The 25909-nt window shown below is 43.9% G+C and overlaps 1 protein-coding gene across 2 annotated transcripts in view; it reads right to left on the bottom strand.

Moving 5' to 3' along the window:
* Positions 1–25909, bottom strand: part of ANKUB1 (ankyrin repeat and ubiquitin domain containing 1) — a 52115-nt gene that overhangs the window by 12112 nt on the left and 14094 nt on the right. The window contains exons 3-5 of one of the 2 annotated variants that reach the window (XM_007518058.2): positions 15443–15659; positions 5624–5738; positions 1374–2318 (exon numbers count right to left, since the gene is read on the bottom strand). In XM_007518058.2, coding sequence (XP_007518120.1) covers positions 1374–2318; positions 5624–5738; positions 15443–15659 — 1277 coding nt within the window. The remainder of the gene's footprint in view (positions 1–1373; positions 2319–5623; positions 5739–15442; positions 15660–25909) is intronic. The other variant, XM_060197537.1, reaches the window with a different exon arrangement.

Genomic DNA, 25909 nt, shown 5'->3' with positions numbered 1-25909 from the left:
GACTACATTAGTAGGAGTGTATATTAACACCATTTCCGCTATTTTCTTTTTTAAAATTTATTTATTTATTATCAGACAGAGACAGAGAGAAATTGAAAGGGGAGAGGGGGATAGAGAGAGAGACAGAAAGATACCTGCACAGCCCTTCTTCACCATTCATAAAGCTTTTCCCCTGCAGGTGGGGATCAGGGACTTGAACCTGGGTCCTTTTGCACTGTAATGTGCGCTTAGGTGCGCCACCAACTGGCCCCATTTTTAAAAAGAATTTATTTATTCATGAGAAAGATAGGCAGAGAGAGAGAGAGGAACCAGACATCACTCTGGTACATGTGCTGCTGGGGATTGAATTTTAGACCTCATGGTTGAGAATCCAGTGCTTTATCCACTACACCACCTCCTAGACTAAGATAGAATTCTTTTTCTTTGTGTATCTTCCTTCTGGAAACTTGAAGAGTAGAGTGCTACACAGCTGCATTAGCCAATAACATGAGTTGCTTTTGTCCCAGACACCAGGCTAAACTGAGACTTTTAAAGTCAAGGAGAAGTAAGGACCCACGTTCAAGCCCTTAATCCCCACCTACAAGGAGGAAGCTTCATAAGCAGCAAATCAACCCTGCAGATGTCTTTCTTCCCTTTTGCTTTGTCTTTGTTTAAAAATAAATAAAAGCGAGGATGGGCGCAAGGTTTGAGCCTGTAGGGGAGTCGCTTCACAGGCCGTGAAGCAGGTCTGCAGGTGTCTATCTTTCTCTCCCCCTCTGTCTTCCCCTCCTCTCTCCATTTCTCTCTGTCCTATCCAACGACTACAATAATAAAACAACAAGGGCAACAAAAGGGAATAATTATTATAAATAAATAAATATATTAAAAAATGGGAGCTGGGCAGTAGTGCAGTGGGTTAAGTGCACATGGTGTGAAGCACAAGGACTGGATCAAAGATCTGGGTTTGAGCCCCAGGCTCCCAATCTGCAGGGGGGTCGCTTCACAAGCATCGAAGCAGGTCTGCAGGTGTCTCTCTCTCCCCCTACCTGTCTTCCCCTCCTCTCTCCATTTCTCTCTATCATTTCTGCCCTATCCAATAACAACAATAATAACAACAACAACGATAAACAACAAGGACAACAAAAGGGAAAAAATGGCCTCCAGGAGCAGTGGATTTGTAGTACAGGCACCGAGGTCCTGTGATAACCTTGGAGACAAAAAGAAATATATATATATATATATATATATATATATATATATATATATATATGATAGAAACGATAAAACCAGGGACTGCAGCATAGGGACAGTTAGCACTACAGGCAGGACAAGGGAGGGCTTTTCCAGTCACCCACTCCTGACCTGCCCTTCTGAGCAGATGGAGCAAACCTTACCTGGCCACAGTCAAGCAGTAGACCGCGTTCTCTCTCGGTGTCTTCCCACTGTGCTCAGAGTAGGGTGCGAAGGACGACCTGAGCTCAAAGTCAGCTCTGGGGGTCGCGTAGTAAAGCTTTGGGTGCCAATAGGCCACTCTGGACCCTGCGGGGAGCGGGACTTGGGGGAGATAGGTGTTCCTTAGGAGCGGCGATGCCTTTTTCCCAGCGGTCACACTCATCTTTTCCCGCTTGGGTGGAAGCCGTCTCTGTAACCCAGACAAGCCCTGTGCCTCTGCCAGCGGAGGAAGCTTGAGGCCTTGTTCTCTTGGGGGCAGCTGTGAGGCTGCCAGAGGCCGCACAGATTTCCTGTGGGCATTTTGCTCCCCCAGAGGCGGCAGCTGCCCTCCTGTGTGGCAGGGCGAGGTCTGCTTCCCTGTCTTCCACCAGCTCTTGGAGGTCATTTTTGGTTTGGTGAAACCATCCACCATCACAGTGTCACCAACTCTGGCGCCGGCCATCTTGGCACCTCCGAAGTGCCTCTTGTGCAGGCTGCGGCTCTGAGCTCTGAGGACCCAGTGTTTTATTTTAATATAGAGCCTCATGGGGAGGGAGACCTTCAGGAAGGAGACGGTGGACCACAACTTGCTCAGCAGGTAGAGTGCACAGTCCCTCTGCTGGTGTTTGCAGGCCAGGGCCAGGGGGGTGTGGCCCCCGGGGTCCCTGCAGGCCAGGCCCAGCACACTGCAGCGCACAAAGGCCTTCAGCACCAGCAGCTGGCCCGCCTCTACTGCCGCGTGGACTGGGCACTTGGCGACGTCGGCGTGCAGGCCCTCCTGGCACCAGGCCCGGTAGGGGTGGGCGCCCACTGCTTCGTGGGGCCGTGCGCCCTGCTTCAGGGCCCACTCGGTGAGCTCCATGTGCCCGTAAACAGCGGCGATGTACAGGGCCACCCGCCTCTGGTACCTGGAGGAGTGAGACAAGCAGGCATGGGTGCCGAGCAAGGAGCAGCCTGATTAAAATGCTAGCTTCTGCCTGACATTTACCCAACATGTTTTAGGAAATGGCAAAAGACAAAGGACAGGTTGAGTTGCAACAAAGGTCTGGCTGGGGAGATAGCTCAACACTAGAGCAAAGGACTCACATATCTGAGGCTCCAGCAGTCCCAGGTTCAGTTCCTGGCACCATCACATACCAGAGCTGAGCAGTGCTGTGGGCTCCCCCCCCACCTCTCTCTCTCTCTCTCTCTCTCTCTCACCACAGCACTGATCAGCTCTGGTTTATGGTGGTGCTGGGGATTGAACATGGGACTTCGGAGCCTCAGGCATGAAAATCTCTTTGTATAACTATTATGCTGTCTACTCTGTCTCTCTCTCATCTCCTCAAAAAATATTAAAAACAAACAAACTCCAAAGCTTTTTTTTTTTTTTTTTTAAACCAGAGCACTAGTCATCTCTGGTTTGTGGTGGTGTGGGGGATTGAACCTGGCACTTTGGAGCCTCAGGCATGAGAGTCTCTTTTGCATAACCATTATACTATCAACCCCCACCCAAAATATTTATTTATTATTGGACAGAGACAAAGACAATGAGAGGGGAGAGAGGGAAAGAGACAAAGAAACACTTGTAACCCTGCTTCACCACTTGTGAAGCTTTCCCCTTGCAGGTGAGGACCAGGGGCTAGCACCTGGGTCCTTGCACTGTAGTTCCTGTGCTTAACTAGGTGTGCCACCACCTAGCTTCAAACCTCAAAACACTTTCTCTTCCTTCTCCTCCTCCTTTTGCATCACTCAGCCACCATCCTGTGTGATTCCACACGTTACTGGACTGAGTTTTTCATTCTTTTATCTGGGGTGGGGGGAGGGAGAACAGCACCACTTCTTTGTCTGGGGAGCTTTCCCTGGTGCCATCCATCATGGTCCCATATGTTCCAGGCTTCAAACAGAGCCCTTGCCCATAATCAGGCAGTGAGCTGCCTTCCAATCCATATTTTATTGTTGTATTTTCTTTTTGAGACACCAGAGCCTCATGTACATGTACAGTTTCACTGCTCTTGGGCTGACTTTTTTCACTTTATTTCATATATATATATATATATATATATATATATATATATATATATATAGAGAGAGAGAGAGAGAGAGAGAGAGAATCCTGGCGCTTCCTCTGGTGCTATGGCTCTTCTGTCTGTTGCTGGGGCTCAGAATGAACCACAAACTTGGCAAGACATACACACTACCAGGGGAGACTTTACTCTGGCATGTGTTTATTTATTACCAGAACACCACTCAGCTCTGGTTGTTGCTGGTGTTGGGGATTAAACTTAGGACATCTTGCATTGCAAGTCCTGGGTGTTAGTGTTGTGCTCTTTCCCTGGCTCTTGAAAAAAAAAAGTTTTAGGGGGTCGGGTGGTAGCGCAGTGGGTGAAGCTCATAGGGCACAAAGTGCAAGGACTGGTGTAAGGAACCCGGTTCAAGCCCCTGGCTCCCCACCTGCAGGGGAGTCGCTTCACAGGCGATGAAGCAGGTCGGCAGGCGTCTATCTTTCTCTCCCCTCTCTGTCTTCCCCTCCTCTCTCCATTTCTCTCTGTCCTATCCAACAATGACAACAATAAAAGTGAAACAGCAACAAGGGTGACAACAAGGGCAACAGAATGGGAAAAAATGGCCTCCAGGATCAGTGGATTCATAGTGCAGGTACCAAGCCCCAGTGACGATCATGGAGGCAAAAAAAAAAAGTTTTAGTTTTATGGGGGGGGGGAGGTGAAGAGAGGGAGAGAGAGAGAGAGAGAGGAGAAAGGGAGATATGGTAGAGTACCATTAAGCTCTGGTATATTTGGTGTCAGGGAATGAACCTGGGGCCTCAGGATTGCAAGTCCTGCTCTCTACTGAGCTGTCTCCCCGACCCCAAAGAAAATATTTCAAATAAATTGTGTAGGTCTGCTTACACAGCATCCTACTGGGCACATATAAAGAATGCGGGCTGGAGTGAGGGAGATAGCATAATGCTTATGGAAACAGACTCTAAAGCCTGAGGCTTTGAGGAAGATCATTGTCCTCGAGCAGAAGTTAATGAAAAATAGTATGAGTATTTTGTGAAGTTGCAAAAGCTGGTATTATAAAGCTGGGTGCCACTTTAGAGCTCAGTGGGTGTGTAGGCTTAAATCACCCACAAGGGGGCGCTGCTCAAAAATGCTACTGAGTTGACATTAACTGGTAGTGAGGCATATGCCTTTTATGTATGGTATGAGTGGTTGCATATTTCATATTTAATACTTCTTAATATTTAAAAATGTCTTTTGAATATTTTAATTATTTGCTAGAAATAGAGATAAACTGAGAGGGGAGGGGGAAACACAGAGGGAGAGAGAGAGACACCTGCAGCCCTACTTCACCATTCATGAAACTTTCCTCCTGCAGTTGAGGACGGGATCTTGAACTTCAGTACTTGTGCATGGACAAGGTGCGCCACCACACAGTCCATACTTTAAAAAACATTTTATTCATTTATTTACTGAGTAGAGACAGAGAGAAACTGAGAAAGAAGGAGGAAGGACAGAGGGAGAGACAAAGAAAGACACCTAAGATACTAACTGCTTCACTACTCATGAAACTCCCCCCACTGCAGGTGGGGATGGAGGGCTTGAACCCAGGTCCCTGTGCATGGTGCTCTCAACTGGGTGTGTCATTGCCAGACCTAAATTTTTACTAATAATTTTAGTGAAAGTTATATGGGGGGGGGGTTTAGGAGGAATAGCTAATATTTTTAGTCAATCAATTAGCATGTGTATTTATTATTATTATTATCAAAGAACTGCTTAGCTTAGATTTATCTTGGTGTGGGAGACTGAACCTGAGACGTCAGAGCCTCAGGCAACAGACTGTTTATACAACCATTATGTTGTCTTTCCCCACCCAGCAAGTATATTTTAAAATAATGGGATGTCAGAGCTGCTGAGTACTTAATATGATAGATGGTCTTTCAAAGTGCTTGTGCAAAGCTTGACCTTTAAGCCAAACTGAGGTCTCCCACATAAATAGTTGGTGTCTCCTGAGGACAGGCTTCCAGAATACTGTACCAGAACCTTTCAGCCTTGGTGCCATCCCCTACTCTTGTTCCATCAAAGCAGCAGCGACAGTGTCCAACTTAGACATACTAAATGGATTCACATGGGGTGGCAACCCAGCTGTGGGATGACCTGCAGAATTAAGGCGCTCTGGAAATTTGCTAAAAGCCACTTCGACTGATTACACATTTGCCTTAGCTCCATACTTGAGCACTGGCCCTTCTTTTGATAAGTAGCGTTGGACTTTAAGTGTCTGTCCCAGGAGACAGCCCATCAGGAATTCCTTCCATCCATCCCAGACATCCAAACGTAGCATTGAGCCTGTAGATCAAGAGAGAGAGAGAGAGAGAGAGAGAAAGTTTGTGGTTGCAGCAAGTTTTAAGATTTTTAAGGACCCAGCAATTTTTAAAGCATCTAACAATTGCTTCTGAGCTAAATGTAGCCTGCAAAGTAGTTTTGCAATAAGCTAACAGTCCACTGTGGTTTAGAAAAGCCGCATAACTTCTGTGAATTGTTTTGTCATCTGCATGGTGATTACATAGAATGCCAAAGTAACTAAAAACAGCCTCTGTGTGTGTGTGTGTGTGTGTGTGTGTGTGTGTGTGTGTGTGTATGCACAAACAGAAGCTATGCTGTCCTGTTGAAAGAGTAGACTAGGGAAACCAAGGTAGGACGTCCTAAATGGACATCTTGGGCCTTCTGAGTGGTCTATGGGTAGAATTCCAAGCTGCTCACTAGCTAGTCCTTTCCTCTTTTCCATCACAAAATAGGAGTCGCCGGGGGTTACAGTGCATAAAAGCAATATGTTTTCTGCAGCTGGAGTTTGTCTTCTCAAAAACCTTCCCCTCCTGGTTTCACATTCCCCTGGTCCTGCAGGCAGGGGTTTCCTAGTATCTTTTTTCAGCTTTCTGATCTTCTCATAACACGAGTTTCCTGGGGGTAAGCCCCAGATTCCTCCTTGTCTGCCTTCCACTGCTCCTCCACCCACCCCAACTCTAACTTTTCTCATCTTCCTCCATTTGGTTTCCCTCTATTCTATCTCCTCTGAACTTGAGACACACTGGCTCCCATCTTAAGACCTAGAGACTTACAGTTCCTCCCTTCCCCTCCCTCCCCTCCCCTTGCCTTCTTCCTTCCTCCTTCCCTTTCCCTCTTCCCTCCCCTCCCTTCCTTTCCTTTTTTTTTTTAATTTATAAAAAGGAAACATTGACAAAACCATAGGATAAGAGGGGTACAACTCCACACAGTTCCCACCACCAGAACTCCATCTCCCCTCCCTTCCCCTGATAGCTTTCCTATTCTTTATCCCTCTGGGAGCATGGACCCAGGGTCATTGTGGGACGCAGAAGGTGGAAGGTCTGGCTTCTGTAATTGCTTCCCAGCTGAACATGGGCGTTGACAGGTCGACCCATACTCCCAGTCTGTCTGTCTCTCTTTCCCTAGTGGGGTGGCTTCCCCTCTGGGGAAGCAGAGCTCCAGGACACATTGGTGGGATTGTCTGTCCAGGGAAGTCTGTTTGGTATCATGGTAGCATCTAGAACCTGGTGGCTGAAAAGAGAGTTAACATATAAAGCCAAAAAAATTGTTGACCAATCATGAACCTAAAGGCTGGAATAGTGTAAATAAAGAGTTGGGGCGTCCTCCATTTTGTAGATAGCTAGTAGGCATATTTTAATTATATTCCAAAGGGCCTGTGGATATACTAGGGTTTTTTTTTTTTTTTTCCCCTTTGAGCCTGAAATCTGATATGCAGGTGGATCCAAGTTATTGTCTGGAGAGATGATGTCATGGCTGGAAAAGGGACAGAAATCTGGATCAGGGAAGAAAGTAGCTCCCTAATATGGGAAAGGGGTATAAATATTGTTGACTATAACCCCCATCGATTTGATGTGGTCTGGGGCAAGTTGAGGACAAGGTCCTATGGGGGACCGACAAAGGGGTCTATTTTGTTGTTCCTGATAGAGATGAATAGTAACAATGGAGAGAGGGATCTACTCGAGGTCTAGGCCCATCATGTCTGTTTGGGAATCTTCAGGACTCCCCGAATAGGGCCCCAGCTGATGGGGTGGCCTGATAGTGACTAAAAAGTCATCGTTAAAGTATGCCAGTCTCTTGCCCTTATTCAGCTTTTGCAGTCCTTGCTTTGATAAGGTTAGCTTTGGAGTGACTGAGAGAACTGATACGAGGTAGGTGAGGAGGGTATCTAAGTATAAGTAGACACTATTTCATTAGGAACTTTATACTGACTCACTGCAGACTATTGTGTACTTTTGCTTTCAGGTATATATTTTGCCCTAATTTATGGATACATGTGAACATATGCTCTATATCACATGACCTGGTCTATATCTAGGTTTTGTGACTTTGTTAGGAAGTGAACCACCTGGAATGGAATTAGAGAATTCTATGATAGGAAAGGTCTCACGCGAGTAATGAGGGTGAAGGGTTGATATTCCATGCCTGATGTCTCTGGACACAGTCTGAAGTGAAGCTGCTGAGGTGGTACTCGTTGCGTTGATTGGGTTGGGAACAGCATATGCAGTATCTTTTGGCATGAATTGAGAGAAGGATGCAGGAAAGTGAGCCCCAACCTAGAGGTTCCAGGACTGGGGGAAATATAGGCTCTGTAGAGGAAGCGGGAGGTTCCTGATGTCTTAGGGTTAAGAAGACAATAGATAGTTATTGCTGTAATTATATGATTTGGCAATTGGATTAACTTTGAAGTATCCCTTTGTTAGGACTTGCTGCATCATACACAACATCACCATAATTTATGCCCTTTGACATTATTTGTATGTAGCTGTGCCACTGGTTGCTTCTGTTCTTTCTGCTCTAGGCTTTTAAGAGAGCCAACATATTAAAGACTATACTTATTAGCCTATGTATTAAAAAGACTCAGTCTGTGCTTTAAAAAGTTTGAGACAATCAATTTTCCCCTCTCATATTAATTAAATAATTATTTATACGACTACAAATTAATAGGAGTGTACATAAACACCATTCACACTACTAAAGGACTGTGTCCCATCACACACACACACACACACACCCGCTGCCCTGTGAAGCTGAACATCCACCCTCACCCTTACCCTCACCCTCACCCCAGGGTTTATACTTTGGTGCCCTACTCCAAATCCTTTCCTTTTCTACCAGATTCACTCTGGCTATTGTTGATGCAGGGATTGAATTTGTCCCGTGTACTCCTGCTGCATTATCTCCCTGGCCCCTGAAGACTTGTACAAACTTTTTCCTTTCTTTCTTTCTTTCTTTCTCTCTCTCTCTCTCTCTCTTTTCTTTCTTTCTCTGTCTCTTTCATTCATTCTTTCCTTCTTTTTTTAAATTTTTACTTATTTATTATTGGATAGAGACAGAGAGAAATTGAGAGGGGTAGGGGAGATAGAGAAGAAATGAGAGTGCAGGGGTAGATAGCATAATGGTTAATGCAAAGAGAGTTTCTTGCCTGAGGCTCTGAGTCCCAGGTCCAGTCCCCTGCACCACCACAAACCAGAGCTAAGCAGTGCTGTGGTAAGAGAGAGAGAGAGAGAGAGAGAGAGAACTGTAGCTCTACTTCACTACCTGTGAAGTTTTTCTCCTGCAAGTGGCTCCCAGGGGCTTGAACACATTGTAGTGTGTGCGATTAACCAGGTGCACACCACCACCTGACCCCAAGACTTGTAGTTTCAGGGCACTGGGCAGTGGCACACCCAGTTTAGTGCAAATAGTAATGAAGCACAAGGACCAGCACAAGGATCTGGGTTCAAGCCCCTGGCTCCCCACCTGCATGGGGGAAGCTTTGCAATTGGTGAAGCAGGACTGCAGGAGTCTATCTTTCTCTTTCCCTCTCTGTCTCCCCTTTCTCTCTTAATCTCTCTCTGTCCTAGCCAATAAAATGGAAAATATGGCTGGTAGGAATAGTGGATTCCTAATGCTGGCATCAAGCCCGAGCAATAACCCTGGAGGCAAAAAAAAAAAAAAGACTTTTTAAAAAAGTTTCTGTTTCTATTGTTAGAGTCCACAGGCAGAGCCACTAGTCCAGACTGGCAGTGTTCTATTTCTACTGTTTCAAAGCATCTCCATCCTGATTTACTTGGGGCAGTGTTCTTGCTTGCAGTTCAACCACCATATCCTATGCGAGGTCATTTTTCGGCCACTGTGACTAAGGAATCTCTGCCCTGCTGCCCGTGGCCTTATTACTCCATATCCCTTCACCTTACTTTACCATTGGCTTGAGCTCTGTTGTCTGTACTGAAGCCGTTTTACTCACATGGAGATTGTTCAGTTGTTGATGACTTATTGGACAGAGACGGAGAGCAATTGAGCGGGAAAGGGCAAGTAGAGCGGGAGAGAGAAAGAGTGACACCTGCTGCACAGCTTCTCCATTCGTGAAACTTCCCCCCGAAGGTGGGGACTGGGTCCTTGTGCCCGGTAACATGTGCTTTCTTAGAAGATGTCAGTTTGGGGGCCGGGCAGTGGTGCACCTAGTTAAGTGCGCATGTTACCATACATAAGGGCTCAGGTTTGAGCCCCTGCTCCCCACCTGCAGGGGGAAAGCTCCATGAGCTGTGAAGCAAATACATCAGGTGTCTCTCTTTCTCTTTTATCTCTTCCTTCTCTCTCCAACTCTCTAGCCTATCAAATGAAGGAAAATAAAAGGACCAATTAACTTTTAAGAAGTGGAGGGGCCGGGTGGTGGTGCACCAGGCTAAGTGCACATGTTTCATTGTACAAGGACCTGGGTTCGAGCCCCCAGTCCTCACCTGCAGAAAGCTTTGTGAGTGGTGGAGCGGGGCTGCAGGTGTCTCTCTGTCTCTCTCCCTCTGTATCTCCTCCTTTCCCCTCTCAATTTCTGGCTGTCTCTATCCGGTAAATAAATAAAGATTTAAAAAAAAGTGGGGAAGCAAATGGCCACCAGAAACAATGGATTCATTGTGCAGGCACCAAGCCTCAGTGATAGCCCTGGTGGAAAAAAAAAAGAGGAAGAGGAAGAGGAAGAGATGGAGCAAGAGGAGAAGTCAGTTGTTGAGGCTGGGAAAAGGACCCATCTAGAAGAGTGTAGGATTTGCATTGCCTGACCTCTAGACTTGATCCCTAGCAGCACAGGTACTTCAGTGTGACCTTGGCTTCTCTCTCTCTCACATTTCATATCAAATAAACCTTTAGGAGAAGAAAGGAAGCCTCAGTGCTACTCCCAGGTTTACTATTACTTACCTGAGTAGCTTTTAGGAAAAGCCACGCTTCTCCGAGTTTCCTCACTTTTAAAGATGTTTATCACAAGCATAAGTTTTTTTTTCTTCTCGGCTTTAATATTGCTATCCTAAAGGTGGGGTCTTGGTACCTCATTATTATTATTATTATTACTATTTATTATTTCTTTCCTCCAGGGTTATCACTGGAGCTCGGTGCCAACACTACAAATCCACTTCTCCTGGAGGCCATTTTTCCCATTTTGTTGCCCTGTTGTGGTTGTTATTGTTATTGTTGTTATAGCTGTTGTGGTGCCTCCTCTTTGTAAAAACAACCCAGAGATGCCCACGGCAGCTACAGCATTAGACTTGTCAGCACAAGGTCCCAAGTTTGATCCCCAGCACAGCATATGCCAGAGTGATGTTCTGGTGTGATATCTCTCTCTCTCTCTCTCTCTCTGTTTTTCCCTTTTTTGCATCAATCAATTAATAAAATATTTTTTGAAAATTGGACTGGTGAAGCAGGCTAATGGTTAAGGAAAAGACTTTTATGCCCGAGGCTTCAAGATCCCAGGTTCAGTTCCTAGCACCACTCTAAATTAGAGCTGAGCAATGCCCTGGGCTCTCTCTGTGTGTCTTTCTGTATCTCTCTCTTGTTGAAATAAAATAAAATATTTTTAAAGTTTTAATTTAATTTGATTTATTATTGGATAGAGACAGAGAGACATTGAGAGAAGAGGGAGAGATAGAGTTAGAGAGATAGGGAGCCACTTATAGCTTTACTTCAATACTTGCAAAACTTTCCCCCTGCAGTTGTGAACCAGGGGTGTCTTATGCTTTACATTGGCTTGTTCTAGCCCTCCCCCGCCAAGAGAATTGGATGAGTCCTGTTAATTTCGCGGGCCTGCTTGGCCCCGCCCCAAGGAACCCTGGGAGAGGGTTCCTGAGTTCGAGAGGGCCAGAGTTCCTGAGTTCCTGAGTTCGAGAGTTTCAGGGTTACAGAGTAAGAGAGAGTTCCACAGTGGAAGAGTTTCAGAGGGTTCCCCAGTACGAGAGTTCCAGAGTTCCAGAGTTGGAGAGTTCCCGAGTTACAGAGTAAGAGGGAGTGCTTGTGCCGCCGCAAAGAGACAGCCGAGTTCTGTTTGGTGATTAGTTTGTCTTAGTTTGTGAATCGTTGTTCCTGAATAAAGAAATACAGCTTCCCTGCCCAGCCGTTGTCTCCGCGTCTCTGTTCACCACCGTGAAGCTAACCCACCCGGCAAGAGCCTTCCCGAAATTTTAACAACACAGGGGCTTGAACCAGGGTCCTTGTGCACTGTAGTGTGTGCACTTAACCAGGTGCACCATCACCTAGCTCCAAATAAAAATAGTTTTAGGGACTGGGTGGTGACTCACTTGGTCAAGGATCTTGCTGGCTCTGGTGTTGAGATCCTCAAGCCTGTGCTCTGTAGTCTCCTTTGCTAAAACCCTCCTTCATCTGACCTCCTCATTTCTCATGGACCTTAGCGAGACTCCTTCACTCTATAGAGCAGTCTCCTCTTTCTGTCCTTCCTGGATTAGCCCATGTTCATGAGCCACTGGTCATGTTTTGCTCTTGACCCAGAGCCTAGAATGCCTTCTTCCCCTTGCCTCTCGGATAATCCATAGTCCTGCAGCTTTGGGCGCTTACACCCCACCTTCCCCAGAATCCCCCGCATTGAGACCCTGACCCACGTTGGGATGACCGAGTAGGTTGTAAAGGGTATATGTGTGTGTGTGTGTGTGTGTATGTGTGTGTGTGTGTGTGCATATCATGCATTATGTGTTTCTACTACTGTACTGTAGATGCAGAGGCATTTTATATATTCCTCTGTGGGCTAGTGCACTTGATGATTAATTGAGCTACTTCATTCTACACTTTCTCATCTGAGCTTGACTGCTTCTCCCAAACATTGTGCCATTCCACTGATTTTGGAAAGGAGCTGGGTTTAAGGGTTTAACTCTTGACAATATCAGGGATGGCTCCTTGACTGGAGAAGCTAGGAGGAACGGTTGTTAAAGGACTATTTATTTTTTATTCATTTTTTATCCTGTGCTTTATGGAGGTGAGCTGGCTGTTTGAGAAAGCACAGTCACCCTGGATTTCTCATTTCACCTTTGGAATTTCACTGAAAAACTAGATTATAGGTTGGCTGGTGGCGCACCAGGTTAAGCACATATATCACCATGTGAAAGGACTGGGTTTGAGCCCCGGAACCCCACCTGCAGGGGGTGTCCGCTTCATAAGTGGTAAAGCAGGTCTGCAGGTGTCTATCTTTCTCTTTCCTTTCTATCTCCCCCTCCCCTCTCAATTTCTCTCTGTCCTATTCAATAAAAAAGAAAAAGAAAAAATAGCCACTAGGAGTGGTGCGTAGTGTGGGCAGTGAGTCCCGGCGATAACCATGGTGAAAACAAAAAGAAAGAAAGAAAGAGAGAGAGAGAGAGAAAGAAAGAAAAGAAAGAAAACTAGATTTTATAAATTGCTTGGAGAAACGTAGCTATTTTTGTGTCTTTGCTCATGTAACCTCACCTCACTCCCACCCCGTATGTCCATCAAGCACACAGAATAGGTGGATATTGACGGGGAGAAGTTCTGGGGACAAATTCTAGAACTTAATTTCTGCTGAACAAAATGGATTCTTACTGATGTTAAAGTTTTGAGAACCACAGTGCAGAATAACAGGAAAGATTAAGCAAATATGATAATCAGGGGAAGTAAGATTAAGTGCAAAGCTAGTATTTTCGAAAAGCAAAGCTGTCTAGTTCAAGGACATCTACAAGGCTCTGTGGATCAGTGGGAAGAGCTCTAGGTTCCTTGCAACGATATTTTTTCTATGTAAAAATGCATCATGATCTCTCTCTCTTTGTTTTTTTCTCCCTTCTTTCTCTTTTTCTTTTTTCCTCCCTCCTATTTCTCTTTTTTCTTTTCTCTCCTTCTCTCTTTCTCTTCCTGTCCCTCTCTCTCTCATTGCCACCAGGATTATTTCTGGGGCTCAGTTCTTGCACTACTAATCCACTTCCCCTGGCGGTCATTCCCACCCCCTTTTTTTCTTTCTGTTTTATTTGACAAAACAGAGAAATTGAGAGGGGAGGTGGAGATAAAGAGGGAGCGAGAAAGATAGACACCTGCAGACCTGCTTCACCACTTGTGACGTTTCCTCCATGCAAGTGGAGACTGGAGGCTTGAACCCAGGTCTTTGTGCATGATAATGTGCACCCTCAACTGAGGGTGCCACCACCCAGCCCCCATCATGACCTTTCTGATAAACATAAATATATTTCTGGATAAGAATTCTGAATTAAGTGGTCTGGGAGGTGGCATAGTGGATAAACCATTGGACTCTCCAGCAGGAGGTCCTGAATTCAATCCCTGGCAGTACATGTACCAGAGTGATGTCTGGTTCTCTCTCTCTCTCCTATCTTTCTTATGAATAAATAAAAATTCTGAATTAAAATATAAATATCTATCTATCTATCTATATCCTAAGATCAAACCTAAGACCTCACCCATGTGAATCCTGTGCTCTAACACTGTGCTTACACTGGTGACAAGTCCCCCCCTCCCATTTTCAGTAAAGAGAGTAAACATAGGGGCCAGGTGTGGTACACCTGGTTAAGCACTCAAATTATAGTGCTCAAGGTTCAAACTCTTGGTCCTCACCTATACTGGGGGAATTTCACAAGCAATGAAGCAGGGATACAGGTGCCTCTCAATCTCCTCCCCTCTCTCAATTTCTCTGTTTCTTTTTTTAAAAAAATACTTATTTATTTCCTTTTGTTGCCCTTGTCTTATTGTTGTAGTTATTATTGATGTCATCATTGTTGGATAGGACAGAGAGAAGTGGAGAGAGGAGGGGAAGACAGAGAGGGGAGAGAAAGAAAGACACCTGCAAAAAATAAAAAAATAAAAAAATAAAAAATAAATAAAAAAAAAAGAAAGACACCTGCAGACCTGCTTCACCGCCTGTGAAGCGACTCCCCTGCAGGTGGGGATCGCTGGAACCAGGATCCTTACGCTGGTCCTTGCGCTTTGTGCCATGTTGCTTAACCCGCTGCACTACAGCCTGACTCCCTTCTCTCTGTTTCTAGTCAGTAATAAATAAAAAATTATTTAAAAAAAATTTTATTTATTTTCCTTTTTGTTGCCCTTGTTGTTTTTATCGTTGTTGTGGTTATTATTGTTGTTGTTATTGATGTCATTGTTGCCGGATAGGACAGAGAGAAATGGAGAAACGAGGGGAAGACAGAGAGGGGGAGAGAAAGATAGACACCTGCAGACCTGCTTCACCGCTTGTGAAGCGACTCTCCTGCAGGTGGGGAGCCAGGGGCTGGAACCGGGATCTTTATGCGGGTCCTTGTGCTTTGCACCACGTGCGCTTAACCCGCTGCGCTACCGCCCCACCCCCTAATAAAAATATATCTTTAAACAAATTTATTTATTTGCTGGCTAGGGACAGAGAGAAATTGAGGGATGCGGGGGAGATTGTGAGTGAGAGAGACAGAGAGACACCTGCAGCCCTGCTCTACCACTTGTGAAACTTTCCTCCTGCAGGTGGGACCAGGGGCTTTGAACCTGTGTCCTTGAGCACTGTAATGTGTGCGCTTAACCAGGTGCGCCACTGCCTGGTCCCTAAAATAAATATATTTTTTAAAAAGAGTAAACATTGCAGGGCGTTAAGTCTTAGTCTACAGATCCAGACGCTGAGCAGAGGCTTCAGCTTACATCCTCACAGCGGTGTTAGCTTAGAAACAACTCCTCTGGTGGCTAGGACTCAAAGGACCCTAGTGCTGATTGATGGCTGGTACCAAATGCAGCGGCAGTACCGAAGCTGGTCCGGTAATCCGCGAGGGTGTTGCAGTCATACATCTCCACGCCCTCTGGGGTCCGGAGACAGAAGACACTCACGGGGAAGCCGCACCTCCCAGCTACCAGGGTTCTCAGATGGGACACTTTTGTGCCGAGGAGGGAAATGGCCTCTGTTATCGATATGGTCTCCTTGGTCACGGCATTGAACACACAGAGGGTGGGCATATCTTCTTCCTGCGGGGACAGGAGATGAGGGCATTTAGGCATTAGCACTGTCTGGAGGCTGGGATGAGGGACAGACATTTCAGAGGGTGGTTGTGAGAGCCTCTAGCTCCCACAATCTGGGTGCTGAGGGAGAAATCAGAGATCGGCTGAGTTCCCTGACTTGGGTCTGCAGCTTCTTCATGATTCCTCTTGCCCTGAGTCAAATACAGGGTTTTGGACTTATGCTCCTGGAGGCTATTTTTTTCCGTTTGTTATCCTTGTTGTTTATCGGTGTTGTTATTATTGTTGTTATTGCTGTCGTTGTTGTTGGATAGGACAGAGACTTTGAGAGAAGAGGGGAAGACGGAGAGGAGGAGAGAAAGATAGACACCTGCAGACCTGCTTCACTGCCTGTGAAGCGACTCCCCTGTAGGTGGGGAGCCAGGGCCTTGAACTGGGATCCTTACTCTGGTCCTTGCGCTTTGTGCTGCATGTGCTTAACCCGATGAGCTACCACCCGACTCCCTCAGCTCTGGTTTATGAGTGGGGGACTTTGGAGCCTCAGGCAGGAGAGTCTTTTGCATAACCTTTATGCTATCTTACATCAGAAGCAACTCCCCCATTATCCTGCACTTGAAAATACTGCAGGTTCTAAACTTTTGATTTTTTTTAAATGTTGTACCCACTTTTTATTTTATTTAGAGAGGGAGGGCCAGAGAGACAGCTCATCAAGTAGGATGCATGCCTTATCCTGTGCCGTGACCCTGACTTGCGCCCCAGCAGTACGTGAAAGGTTCTGGGGCAGCAGGGGAAACCGGTACTGTGACATCTCTCCTCCCTCTCATTCCCCGTCTCTCTGTATAAATCAGAGTGTTTGTGGGAGTGGTGAGTCATGCATGAGTAACACTCTGGCACGGCAAGAAATGAAATAGAAGAGAAGAGAGAAACGAGGAGAAAGAGAGATAGAGAGAGAGGAGAGCCATCACAGCCCCTCATGTCCATCCATGGAGCTCCACCCCAGGGCCTTGTACATGGTAGGCTTGCATTCTGCTGGATGAATTCACTTCAACCCCTAAATTTGCAACTAAGATTCTTTCTGAAAGGGTATCTATCTCTGGGGAGTGGAACTGGGTTCAGGTTGAAGGGGAGTAATGTGGAGTATTTCTTCACTGTATGGTTTGATTTTCTGGAAAAACCAACCAAACAAACAAACAAAAAATACACCTTGTGTTTACCTTTTTTTTTTTTTTTCTATTTAAGAAGGGAGGTGCTAAGTGGAAACTGAGGACATTTTCTCTGTTCCTTCTATTTTGCAATCTAAATAGGGAAGCAACTGGAAGTGAAGTTGCTGGAGCTGAGTTAGGATGGAAAGTTTGGGAGGAGGAGGATGAAATAGCTCACTCGAATTGTCTGCTGCTTTGCCATGTGCACAAACCAGCCCTCATTTGTTTGGAGCAAGGTTTGGGGCTGTGATCTCTTTCTCTCAGCCTCTAAAAAAAAAAAAAAAAAGAGGAGGGGAAGGGAGGAGGGGGAGGGGAGGGGAGGGAAGGGAGGGGGAAGAGAAGGGTAAAAAAGAAGGCCAGGAAGTGGTGCATCTGGTTAAGCACTCACATTACAATGCGCAAAGACCCAGATTCAAGCCCCCAGTCCCCACCTGCAAAGGGAAAACTCACAAGTGGTGAAGCAAACTGTAGGTGTCTCTTTATTTCTCTACCTCCTCCCCCACTCTCAATTTCTCTGTCTCTATCCAATAGTAAATAAAAGTATATTTTAAAAATGAAGGAAGGAAGTGAGGGGAAGTTTGGTGGAAAATATTATTCCTTATGTTGGTGACAGTTCAGTCAAGCCAAACCTGAACTAACAACCCAGCCTAAGTGGAAAACGGGACGAGTGAGGAGAGGAAGAGCTGAGTCATATTTTCACTTTACTAACAGAAAAGTGAATTTGGTTTGATTTCCTCTTTATCAGAGTAGGACAGTGCTCTTCTTCTTCAGGGTCTTGTGTTCCTGGCAGTTCAGAAGCCCCAATACTGTGGTCTCAGAGAGGCGCCTCGAGCAAAAGGAGAAGCTAAAACTGGGGTGACCCTAGCTGCATCCTGTGTCTACCTTCCTGCCAGGAACAGGTAGACCTCACACATCTGCTCCCATCCACACTGGTCTTGGCATGGCCAGTAGCTTATAATTAAACATTAAAGTTTTCCCCCTCCTCCCAGAAAGCACACTGCTGTAGTCAGCATGCAGATCTCGTTGAAAGAGCCTTTTCAGGAGTGCTAATGAGGAAAGTGAAAGTTGTGTGCTTTGATGAGGGCCCACTACAATGACACTGGTCACCAGGGAGACGGTCCAGCTTGTTACCAAGCAGGATGCCAGTCCCACAAGCTGAGCTGCTCCGAGTCCAAGTGCTGAGCACCAACTTTCCTAACATCTTAAAAATGCACTCGATTGGATGGGGGTAGATAGCATAATGGCTATACAAAGAGACTCTCATGCTTGAGGCTCTGAAGTCCCAGGTTCGATCCCCCGCACCATAAACCAGAGCTGACCAGTGCTCTGGTAAAAAAAAAAGAATGCACTCAGTGAAAATTGAATAGGTAAGGGCTGGGCAGGGAGTGGTACAGCCAATCAAACATACAACTGAACACACACATTACTATGCAGATGAACTGGGGTTCGAACCCCTGCTCCCTACTACTACTACTAATAATAATAAAAAAAAAAGGACTCACTCTGACCCTTCCCCCCAGGCTCATGTTGAGCAAGGGCCTGCCCAACTTAATCCATGTTGCACTGTGGGTAGAAAGACTGAGTAGAAGGGGGAGTGGGGAAGAGAGGAAAATTTCTATTATTATGTTCATTATCTCTTTTAATTATCTATCCTGCTTTCTGCTTAGTCCTTGGCGTGGAAACCTATTTATATTGAGAATTAAGAAAATGGTGTGCAAACAAAATAGCAAAGGTCTGAGTCACTCCTACCAGCTGTCTATTATATGATATTAGAGAAATCAGTCAAAAAGGGGACTTCTGAGAGGGTACATAAACATAAGTTGGCTTTTTTTCTCGTTTTTATATCGATAGATAAACCTTTATAGCCTATATGTAAATATTACTCTGGAACTAGTAATAACAAGACCAAATTGTAAAATGCCTGGCAATGTTTAAGCCAAGTTCTTAAGCCTCAAGAACATCAATGCCTATGGAGATTCTTGTTTTTTTTGTTTCTAAGCATCCAGGAAGCCCTTAGGTTCATGATATATCTATGTGAAACATAGTCTGTGGAACTGTTTTTGCCCTGGATAGCCATCATTTTTATAAACCTGCCTTTTGGGGGGATTTATTTATTTATTATTAATTTTTAATTATCTTTTCTTATTGGATAGAGACAGCCAGAAATTGAAATGGTAGGGGAGACAGAGAGTAAAAGAGACAGAGGGAGACACCTGCAGCACTGCTTTATGTCTAGCAAAGCTTTCCTCCTGAAAATAGGGACTGGGGGCTCGAACCTGGATCCTTGAGCATAGTAACATGAGTGCTCAACCAGATGCGCCACCACCCAGCCCCATTTACTTCTTTTTATCAGAACACTGCTCAACTCTGCATATTGGTGGTGATGGGGATGGAACCTAGGGCCTCTCATGCAAGTCCTGTGGGCCACCGCTGCATACCTACTCAGCTCAGGAAACACCATTAAATTCTACAAGGAGACAGAGACTGGAGACACTTCTTCATGCTGATTATACAGAAAGCGAACAGGCAGATGGTGACTAATAGTAATTTACTAACTCACCTGACCTACAGAAGAGTAGGTAACACTCTAGATAACCATCTCCAAATATTTTGACTCAGAGGATGCTAATAATTATAGCCAAGGAAATCAGGTGCTATTAACTGAGTAATTCCAGACATAAAATCATTGTACACAGACATAAAACTAGATTTTCCCTTTACAAACAACCCGAGACTGATCATGGTGGGAAGCTTTTTTTTCCAATAAAGACAGGCATAGATTCAACTTCCGGAGGCGGAGCTACGAGCAGCAGATCGCTTTCTCTCCTCTCTTCTCTTCTCCCGGATCAACTAGGAATACCAAAAGGAGACCACCCAGACTGAAACAAGACAGGACTAGAATGACCACAGGAACCCAGTAAATCACCCGTGAGTACAAACACGCGTGGCTGGTGACAGAGAGGAGAGAGGAGCCTAAGGAGAGATTAAGTGGCTGCTAACAGTTCAACAGTTTATCAGTGGAGACACCACCTCCAGTCTGCTCCACAACAGGGGGACAGCTGAAGGGAGGAAAGGACTCCCCAGAGACTCACCAAGTGCAACTCTGAGTCTCCATTGCTACTACCCTCAGAATCTGGAGCAGCGATGGGGAGGGACACCAGGGGACAGAGATCTAACCAGGAAACTTAGGAGAAGACCTATACCTCGGTGGCATAGCTGAGGGGCTGTGAAAGTCTCTTTGCATAACCACTGGATTATCTCTGCCACATCCTGCTTTATCTCTTGGTCAGGAGTCAGTGATTAAGCTAAGAAGCCTATTGATAGTTTAAAAGCCCTCAGGCTTCCATAGCCTACAGGGAAGAAAAAAAAAAAGGCTTTTAAACCACTGAGCTCCAACTCAGGGATTGAAACAACTGTTAACTTCCACCACTGTGAACCCTTTAATTACCTTACTTAGACACAAGTCAATCCAGGCAATAGTGATCAATAATTTGAAAAGTACTGATAAAGGGAACTCATAACATAATATATAAAATGGTTAAAACAACAAGAAGAAATATTGGAGAATCAAACCAGGACAAGAGTCCAGCTAAAAGTCCTCCAGAAGGTAAAGCACAAAAGAACGAGTTCAACATCCAAACATTAGCTAAGGAAATAATAACAGGAGTAAGTAAAGAATTTGAAAAAATTATAATCAGAAATACAGGAACAAAAATGAGACTATGGAAGAAAATACTAATTATCTCATGGTTATTAGAGAGCTGAAAGCTGAAATCACTGAGCTAAGAATGTAACTAGCTGAACAAGCTAAAACAGTATCAGTGCAGGGCAACAAAATAGATGAACTCCAGAAAACAGTAGAGGGCAGAGAGAATAGAATCTATGAGGCTGAAAATAGAATTAGCAAGATTGAGGATGAATTAGAGACAACTAAAAAAGAAGTAAGAGATCTCAAAAAGAGATTAAGAGATGCTGAAAACAACAACAGAGTCCTATGGGATGACTTCAAAAGAAACAATATACACATTATTGGCGTACCAGAGGAAGAAAGAGAAGGAGAGGAAGAAAGCATTCTCCAGGCCATAATAGCTGAAAATTTCTCTAGTCTAGACAACATCAAAGACATAAAGATTCAAGAAGCCCAGAGGGTCCCAAACAGAATTAACCCAGACCTAAAGACACCAAGACATGTAATACTTATAATGGAAAGGAATAAGGATAAAGAAAGGATCCTGAAGGCTGCAAGAGAAAAACAAAGGGTCACCTACAGAGGAAAACCCATAAGATTAGCAGCAGACTTCTCCATACAAACACTACAGGCCAGAAGAGAATGGCAAGATATCTATCGAGTGCTCAATAAGAAAGGCTTTCAGCCAAAAATACTATATCCTGCTAGACTGTCATTCAGACTAGATGGAGGCATCAAAACCTTCTCAGACAAGAGTTGAAGGAATCAACTATCACCAAGTTCAAAAGTTGAAGGAATCAACTATCACCAAGCCTGCCCTGAAAGAAGTTCTGAAAAGTCTCCTATAAACAACCAGACCACCACAAATAGGACATATATCAAAACACTCTAAAACTCTACAAGAATGGCATTAAAATAGCTTCAATCTTTGATATCAATAAATGTCAATGGCCTGAATCCACCTATTAAAAGACACAGAGTAGGAAGATGGATCAGAAAATACAACCCAACAATATGCTGTCTACAGGAAACCCACCTAACTCAACAAGACAAACACAGACTTAAAGTGAAAGAATGGAAAACTATCATACAAGCCAATGGCCCACAAAAAAGGGCAGGAACCGCTATTCTCATATCTGACATGATAGACTTTAAAATAGATAAGATTAAAAAAGATAGGAATGGACACTACTTAATGCTCAGAGGATCAGTCAATCAAGAGGACTTAAAAATCATTAACATCTATGCACCCAATGAGAAGCCATCTGAATACATCAAATGTCTACTGAAAGAGCTACAGCAATATATTAATAGCAACACAGTCATAATAGGGGACTGCAACACCCCACTCTCTCAACTTGACAGATCATCCAGGCAGAAAATCAATAAAGACATGAGGGAGCTAAATGAGGAGATAGATAAACTAGAACTATTGGACATTTTCAGAGTCGTTCATCCCAAGAAACTGGAACACACATTTTACTCAAATCCACATGGGTCATTCTCAAGGACAGACCATATGTTAGGCCAGAAAGACAGCATTAGCAAATTCAAGAGCATTGAAATCATCCCAAGCATCTTCTCAGACCACAGTGGAATGAAACTAACACTTAACAATCAGCAAAAGATTAGTAATAGTCCCAAAGTGTGGAAGCTCAACAGTACACTTCTTCTTCTTCTTCTTCTAGCATTTGCCCTTCTTCCGTAGCCAGTCATCAGAGTCAGGTGAAAGCTGTCAGGAGCTGCTTGTTGCTGGCTTTGAAAGTGACTGGGATCCATGTGGATTCAGTCGGCTAGGAAGGACCATCAGTTTCCCCAATGAATGGGTACTCACGGGATGCACCACGAGAAGGTCGATCCAATGTACACTTCTTAACAACCTCTGGGTCAAAGAGGAAATCAAGGAAGAAATCAAAATGTTTCAAGACTTCAATGAAAATGAAGACACAAGCTATCAAAATATTGGGAAACAGCTAAGGCAGTACTGAGAGGGAAGTTCATAGCTATACAAGTACACATTAGGAAACAAGAAAAATCACAAACAGCCTGATTGCACAACTTAAAGACCTAGAAGAAGAAGAACAAAGGAATCCTAAAGCAACCAGAAGGACAGAAATCACTAAAGTTAGAGCAGAAATAAATAACATTGAGAATAAGAAAACCATACAAAAGATCAATGAAAGTAAATGTTGGTTCTTCAAAAGAGTGAACAAAATCGACAAACCTTTAGCCAGACTCACAAAACAAAAAAGGGAGAAGACCCAAATAAATTGGATAGTGAATGAAAGAGGAGAAATCACAACAGACACCGCAGAAATTCAACATGTCATGCGAGGCTTCTATGAACAACTATATGCCACCAAGCTAGAGAACCTGGAAGAAATGGACGATTTCCTAGATACCTACCAACTTCCAAAACTAAGTAAAGAGGAAGTGGATAACATGAACAGGCCCATCACAGCTAATGAAATTGAAACAGTTATCAAAAATCTCCCCCAAAATAAAAGTCCTGGACCAGATGGTTTTACAAATAAATTCTACAAAACCTTCAAAGAAGAACTAATACCTCTACTTTTAAAAGTCTTCCAGAAGATTGAAGACACTGGAATACTCCCTGCCAGCTTCTATGAAGCCAACACCACCCTGATACCAAAAGCAGACAGGGACACAACCAAAAAAGAAAACTACAGACCAATATCTCTGATGAACATGGATGCTAAAATATTGAACAAAATTCTAGCCAACTGGATACAGCAGTATATTAAAAAGATTGTTCATCATGACCAAGTGGGGTTTATCCCAGGCATGCAAGGTTGGTTTAATAGATGTAAATCAATCAATGTGATCCACCACATCAACAAAAGCAAGACCAAAAACCACATGGTCATATCAATAGATGCAGAGAAAGCCTTTGACAAAATACAACATCCCTTTATGATCAAAACACTACAAAAATGGGAATAGATGGAAAATTCCTGAAGATAGTGGAGTCTATATATAGCAAACCTACAGCCAACATCATACTCAATGGTGAAAAACTGGAAGCATTTCCCCTCAGATCAGGTACTAGACAGGGCTGCCCACTATCACCATTACTATTCAACATAGTGTTGGAAGTTCTTGCCATAGCAGTCAGGCAGAAGCAAGGAATTAAAGGGATACAGATTGGAAGAGAAGAAGTCAAACTCTCCTTATTTGCAGATGACATGATAGTATAAATGGAAAAACCTAAGGAATCCAGCAAGAAGCTTTTGGAAATCATCAGGCAATACAGTAAGGTGTCAGGCTATAAAATTAACATTCAAAAGTCAGTGGCATTCCTCTATGCAAACACTAAGTTAGAAGAAATTGAAATCCAGAAATAAATTCCTTTTACTATAGCAACAAAAACAATAAAATATCTAGGAGTAAACCTAACCAAAGAAGTGAAAGACTTGTATACTGAAAATTATGAGTCACTACTCAAAGAAATTGAAAAAGACACAAAGAAGTGGGAAGATATTCCATGTTCATGGGTTGGAAGAATTGACATCATCAAAATGAATATATTACCCAGAGCCATCTACAAATTTAATGCTATCCCCATCAAGATTCCAAGCACATTTTTTAGGAGAATAGAAAAAAAAAATGCTACAAATGTTTATCTGGAACCAGAAAAGACCTAGAATTGCCAAAACAATCTTGAAAAAAAAGAACACAACCGGAGGCATCACACTCCCAGATCTCAAACTTTATTATAAGGCCGCTGTCATCAAAACTGCTTGGTACTGGAACATGAATAGACACGCTGACCAGTGGAATAGAATTGAGAGCCCAGAAATTAGCCCCCACACCTATGGACATCTAATCTTTGACAAAGGGGCCCAGACTATTCAATGGGGAAAGCAGAGTCTCTTCAACAAATGGTGTTGGAAACAATGGGTTGAAACATGCAGAAGAATGAAACTGAATCACTGTATTTCACCAAATACAAAAGTAAATTCCAAGTGGATCAAGGACTTGGATGTTAGACCACAAACTATCAAATACTTAGAGGAAAATATTGGCAGAACTCTTTTCCACATGAATTTTAAAGACATTTTCAATGAAACGAATCCAATTACAAGGAAGACTAGGCATGTATAAACCTATGGGACTACATCAAATTAAAAAGCTTCTGTACAGCAAAAGAAACCACTACCCAAACCAAGAGACCCCTCACAGAATGGGAGAAGATCTTTACATGCCATACATCAGACAAGAGTTTAATAACCAACATATATAAAGAGCTTGCCAGACTCAACAACAAGACAACAAATAACCCCATCCAAAAATGGGGGGAGGACTTGGACAGAATATTCACCACAGAAGAGATCCAAAAGGCCGAGAAACACATGAAAAAATGCTCCAAGTTTCTGATTGTCAGAGAAATGCAAATAATGACAACCATGAGATACCACTTCACTCCTGTGAGAATGTCATACATCAGAAAAGGTAACAGCAGCAAATGCTGGAGAGGGTGTGGGGTCAAAGGAACCCTCCTACACTGCTGATGGGAATGCAAATTGGTCCAACCTCTGTGGAGAACAGTCTGGAGAACTCTCAGAAGGCTAGAAATGGACCTATCCTATGATCCTGCAATTCCTCTCCTGGGGATATATCCTAAGGAACCCAACACATACATCCAAAAAGATCTGTGTACACATATGTTTTTGGCAGCACAATTTGTAATAGCCAAAACCTGGAAATAACTCAGGTGTCCAACAACAGATGAGTGGCTGAGCAAGTTGTGGTATATATACACAAAGGAATACTACTCAGCTGTAAAAAATGGTGACTTCACCGTTTTTGGATGGACCTTGAAAAAATCATGTTGAGTGAAATAAGTCAGAAACAGAAGGATGAATATGGGATGATCTCACTCTCAGGCCGAAGTTGAAAAACAAGATCAGAAAAGAAAACACAAGTAGAACCTGAAATGGAATTGGTGTATTGCACCAAAGTAAAAGACTCTGGGCTGGGTGGCTGGGGAGAATACAGGTCCATGAATGATGATAAATAACTTAGTGGGGGTTGTGTTGTTAAATGGGAAACTGGGTAATGTTATGCATGTACAAACTATAGTATTTACTGTTGAATGTAAAACATTAATTCCCCAATAAAGAAATAAAATTTTAAAAAAAGACAGGCATATAGGCATATCCATGGAGATGATTTGGCTTTGTCTATAGATAAATAAATAAATAAATGAAAGCATGTGTGGGAGAGGTACCATAGTTATTGAACCTGAGACTTCAGAATATCAGGCATGAAACCTTTTGCATAACCATTATGCTGTCTCTCCAGCCCTATTATCTCCCTTTCATCTCAGTCTCTCTCTGTCTCAATCC

This window comes from Erinaceus europaeus, chromosome 9 (assembly GCF_950295315.1).
Source record: "Erinaceus europaeus chromosome 9, mEriEur2.1, whole genome shotgun sequence".
NCBI classification, from domain to species: domain Eukaryota; kingdom Metazoa; phylum Chordata; class Mammalia; order Eulipotyphla; family Erinaceidae; genus Erinaceus; species Erinaceus europaeus.
Note: the sequence above shows the minus strand (reverse complement) of the source record. Positions and strands in the feature narration are given on the sequence as shown.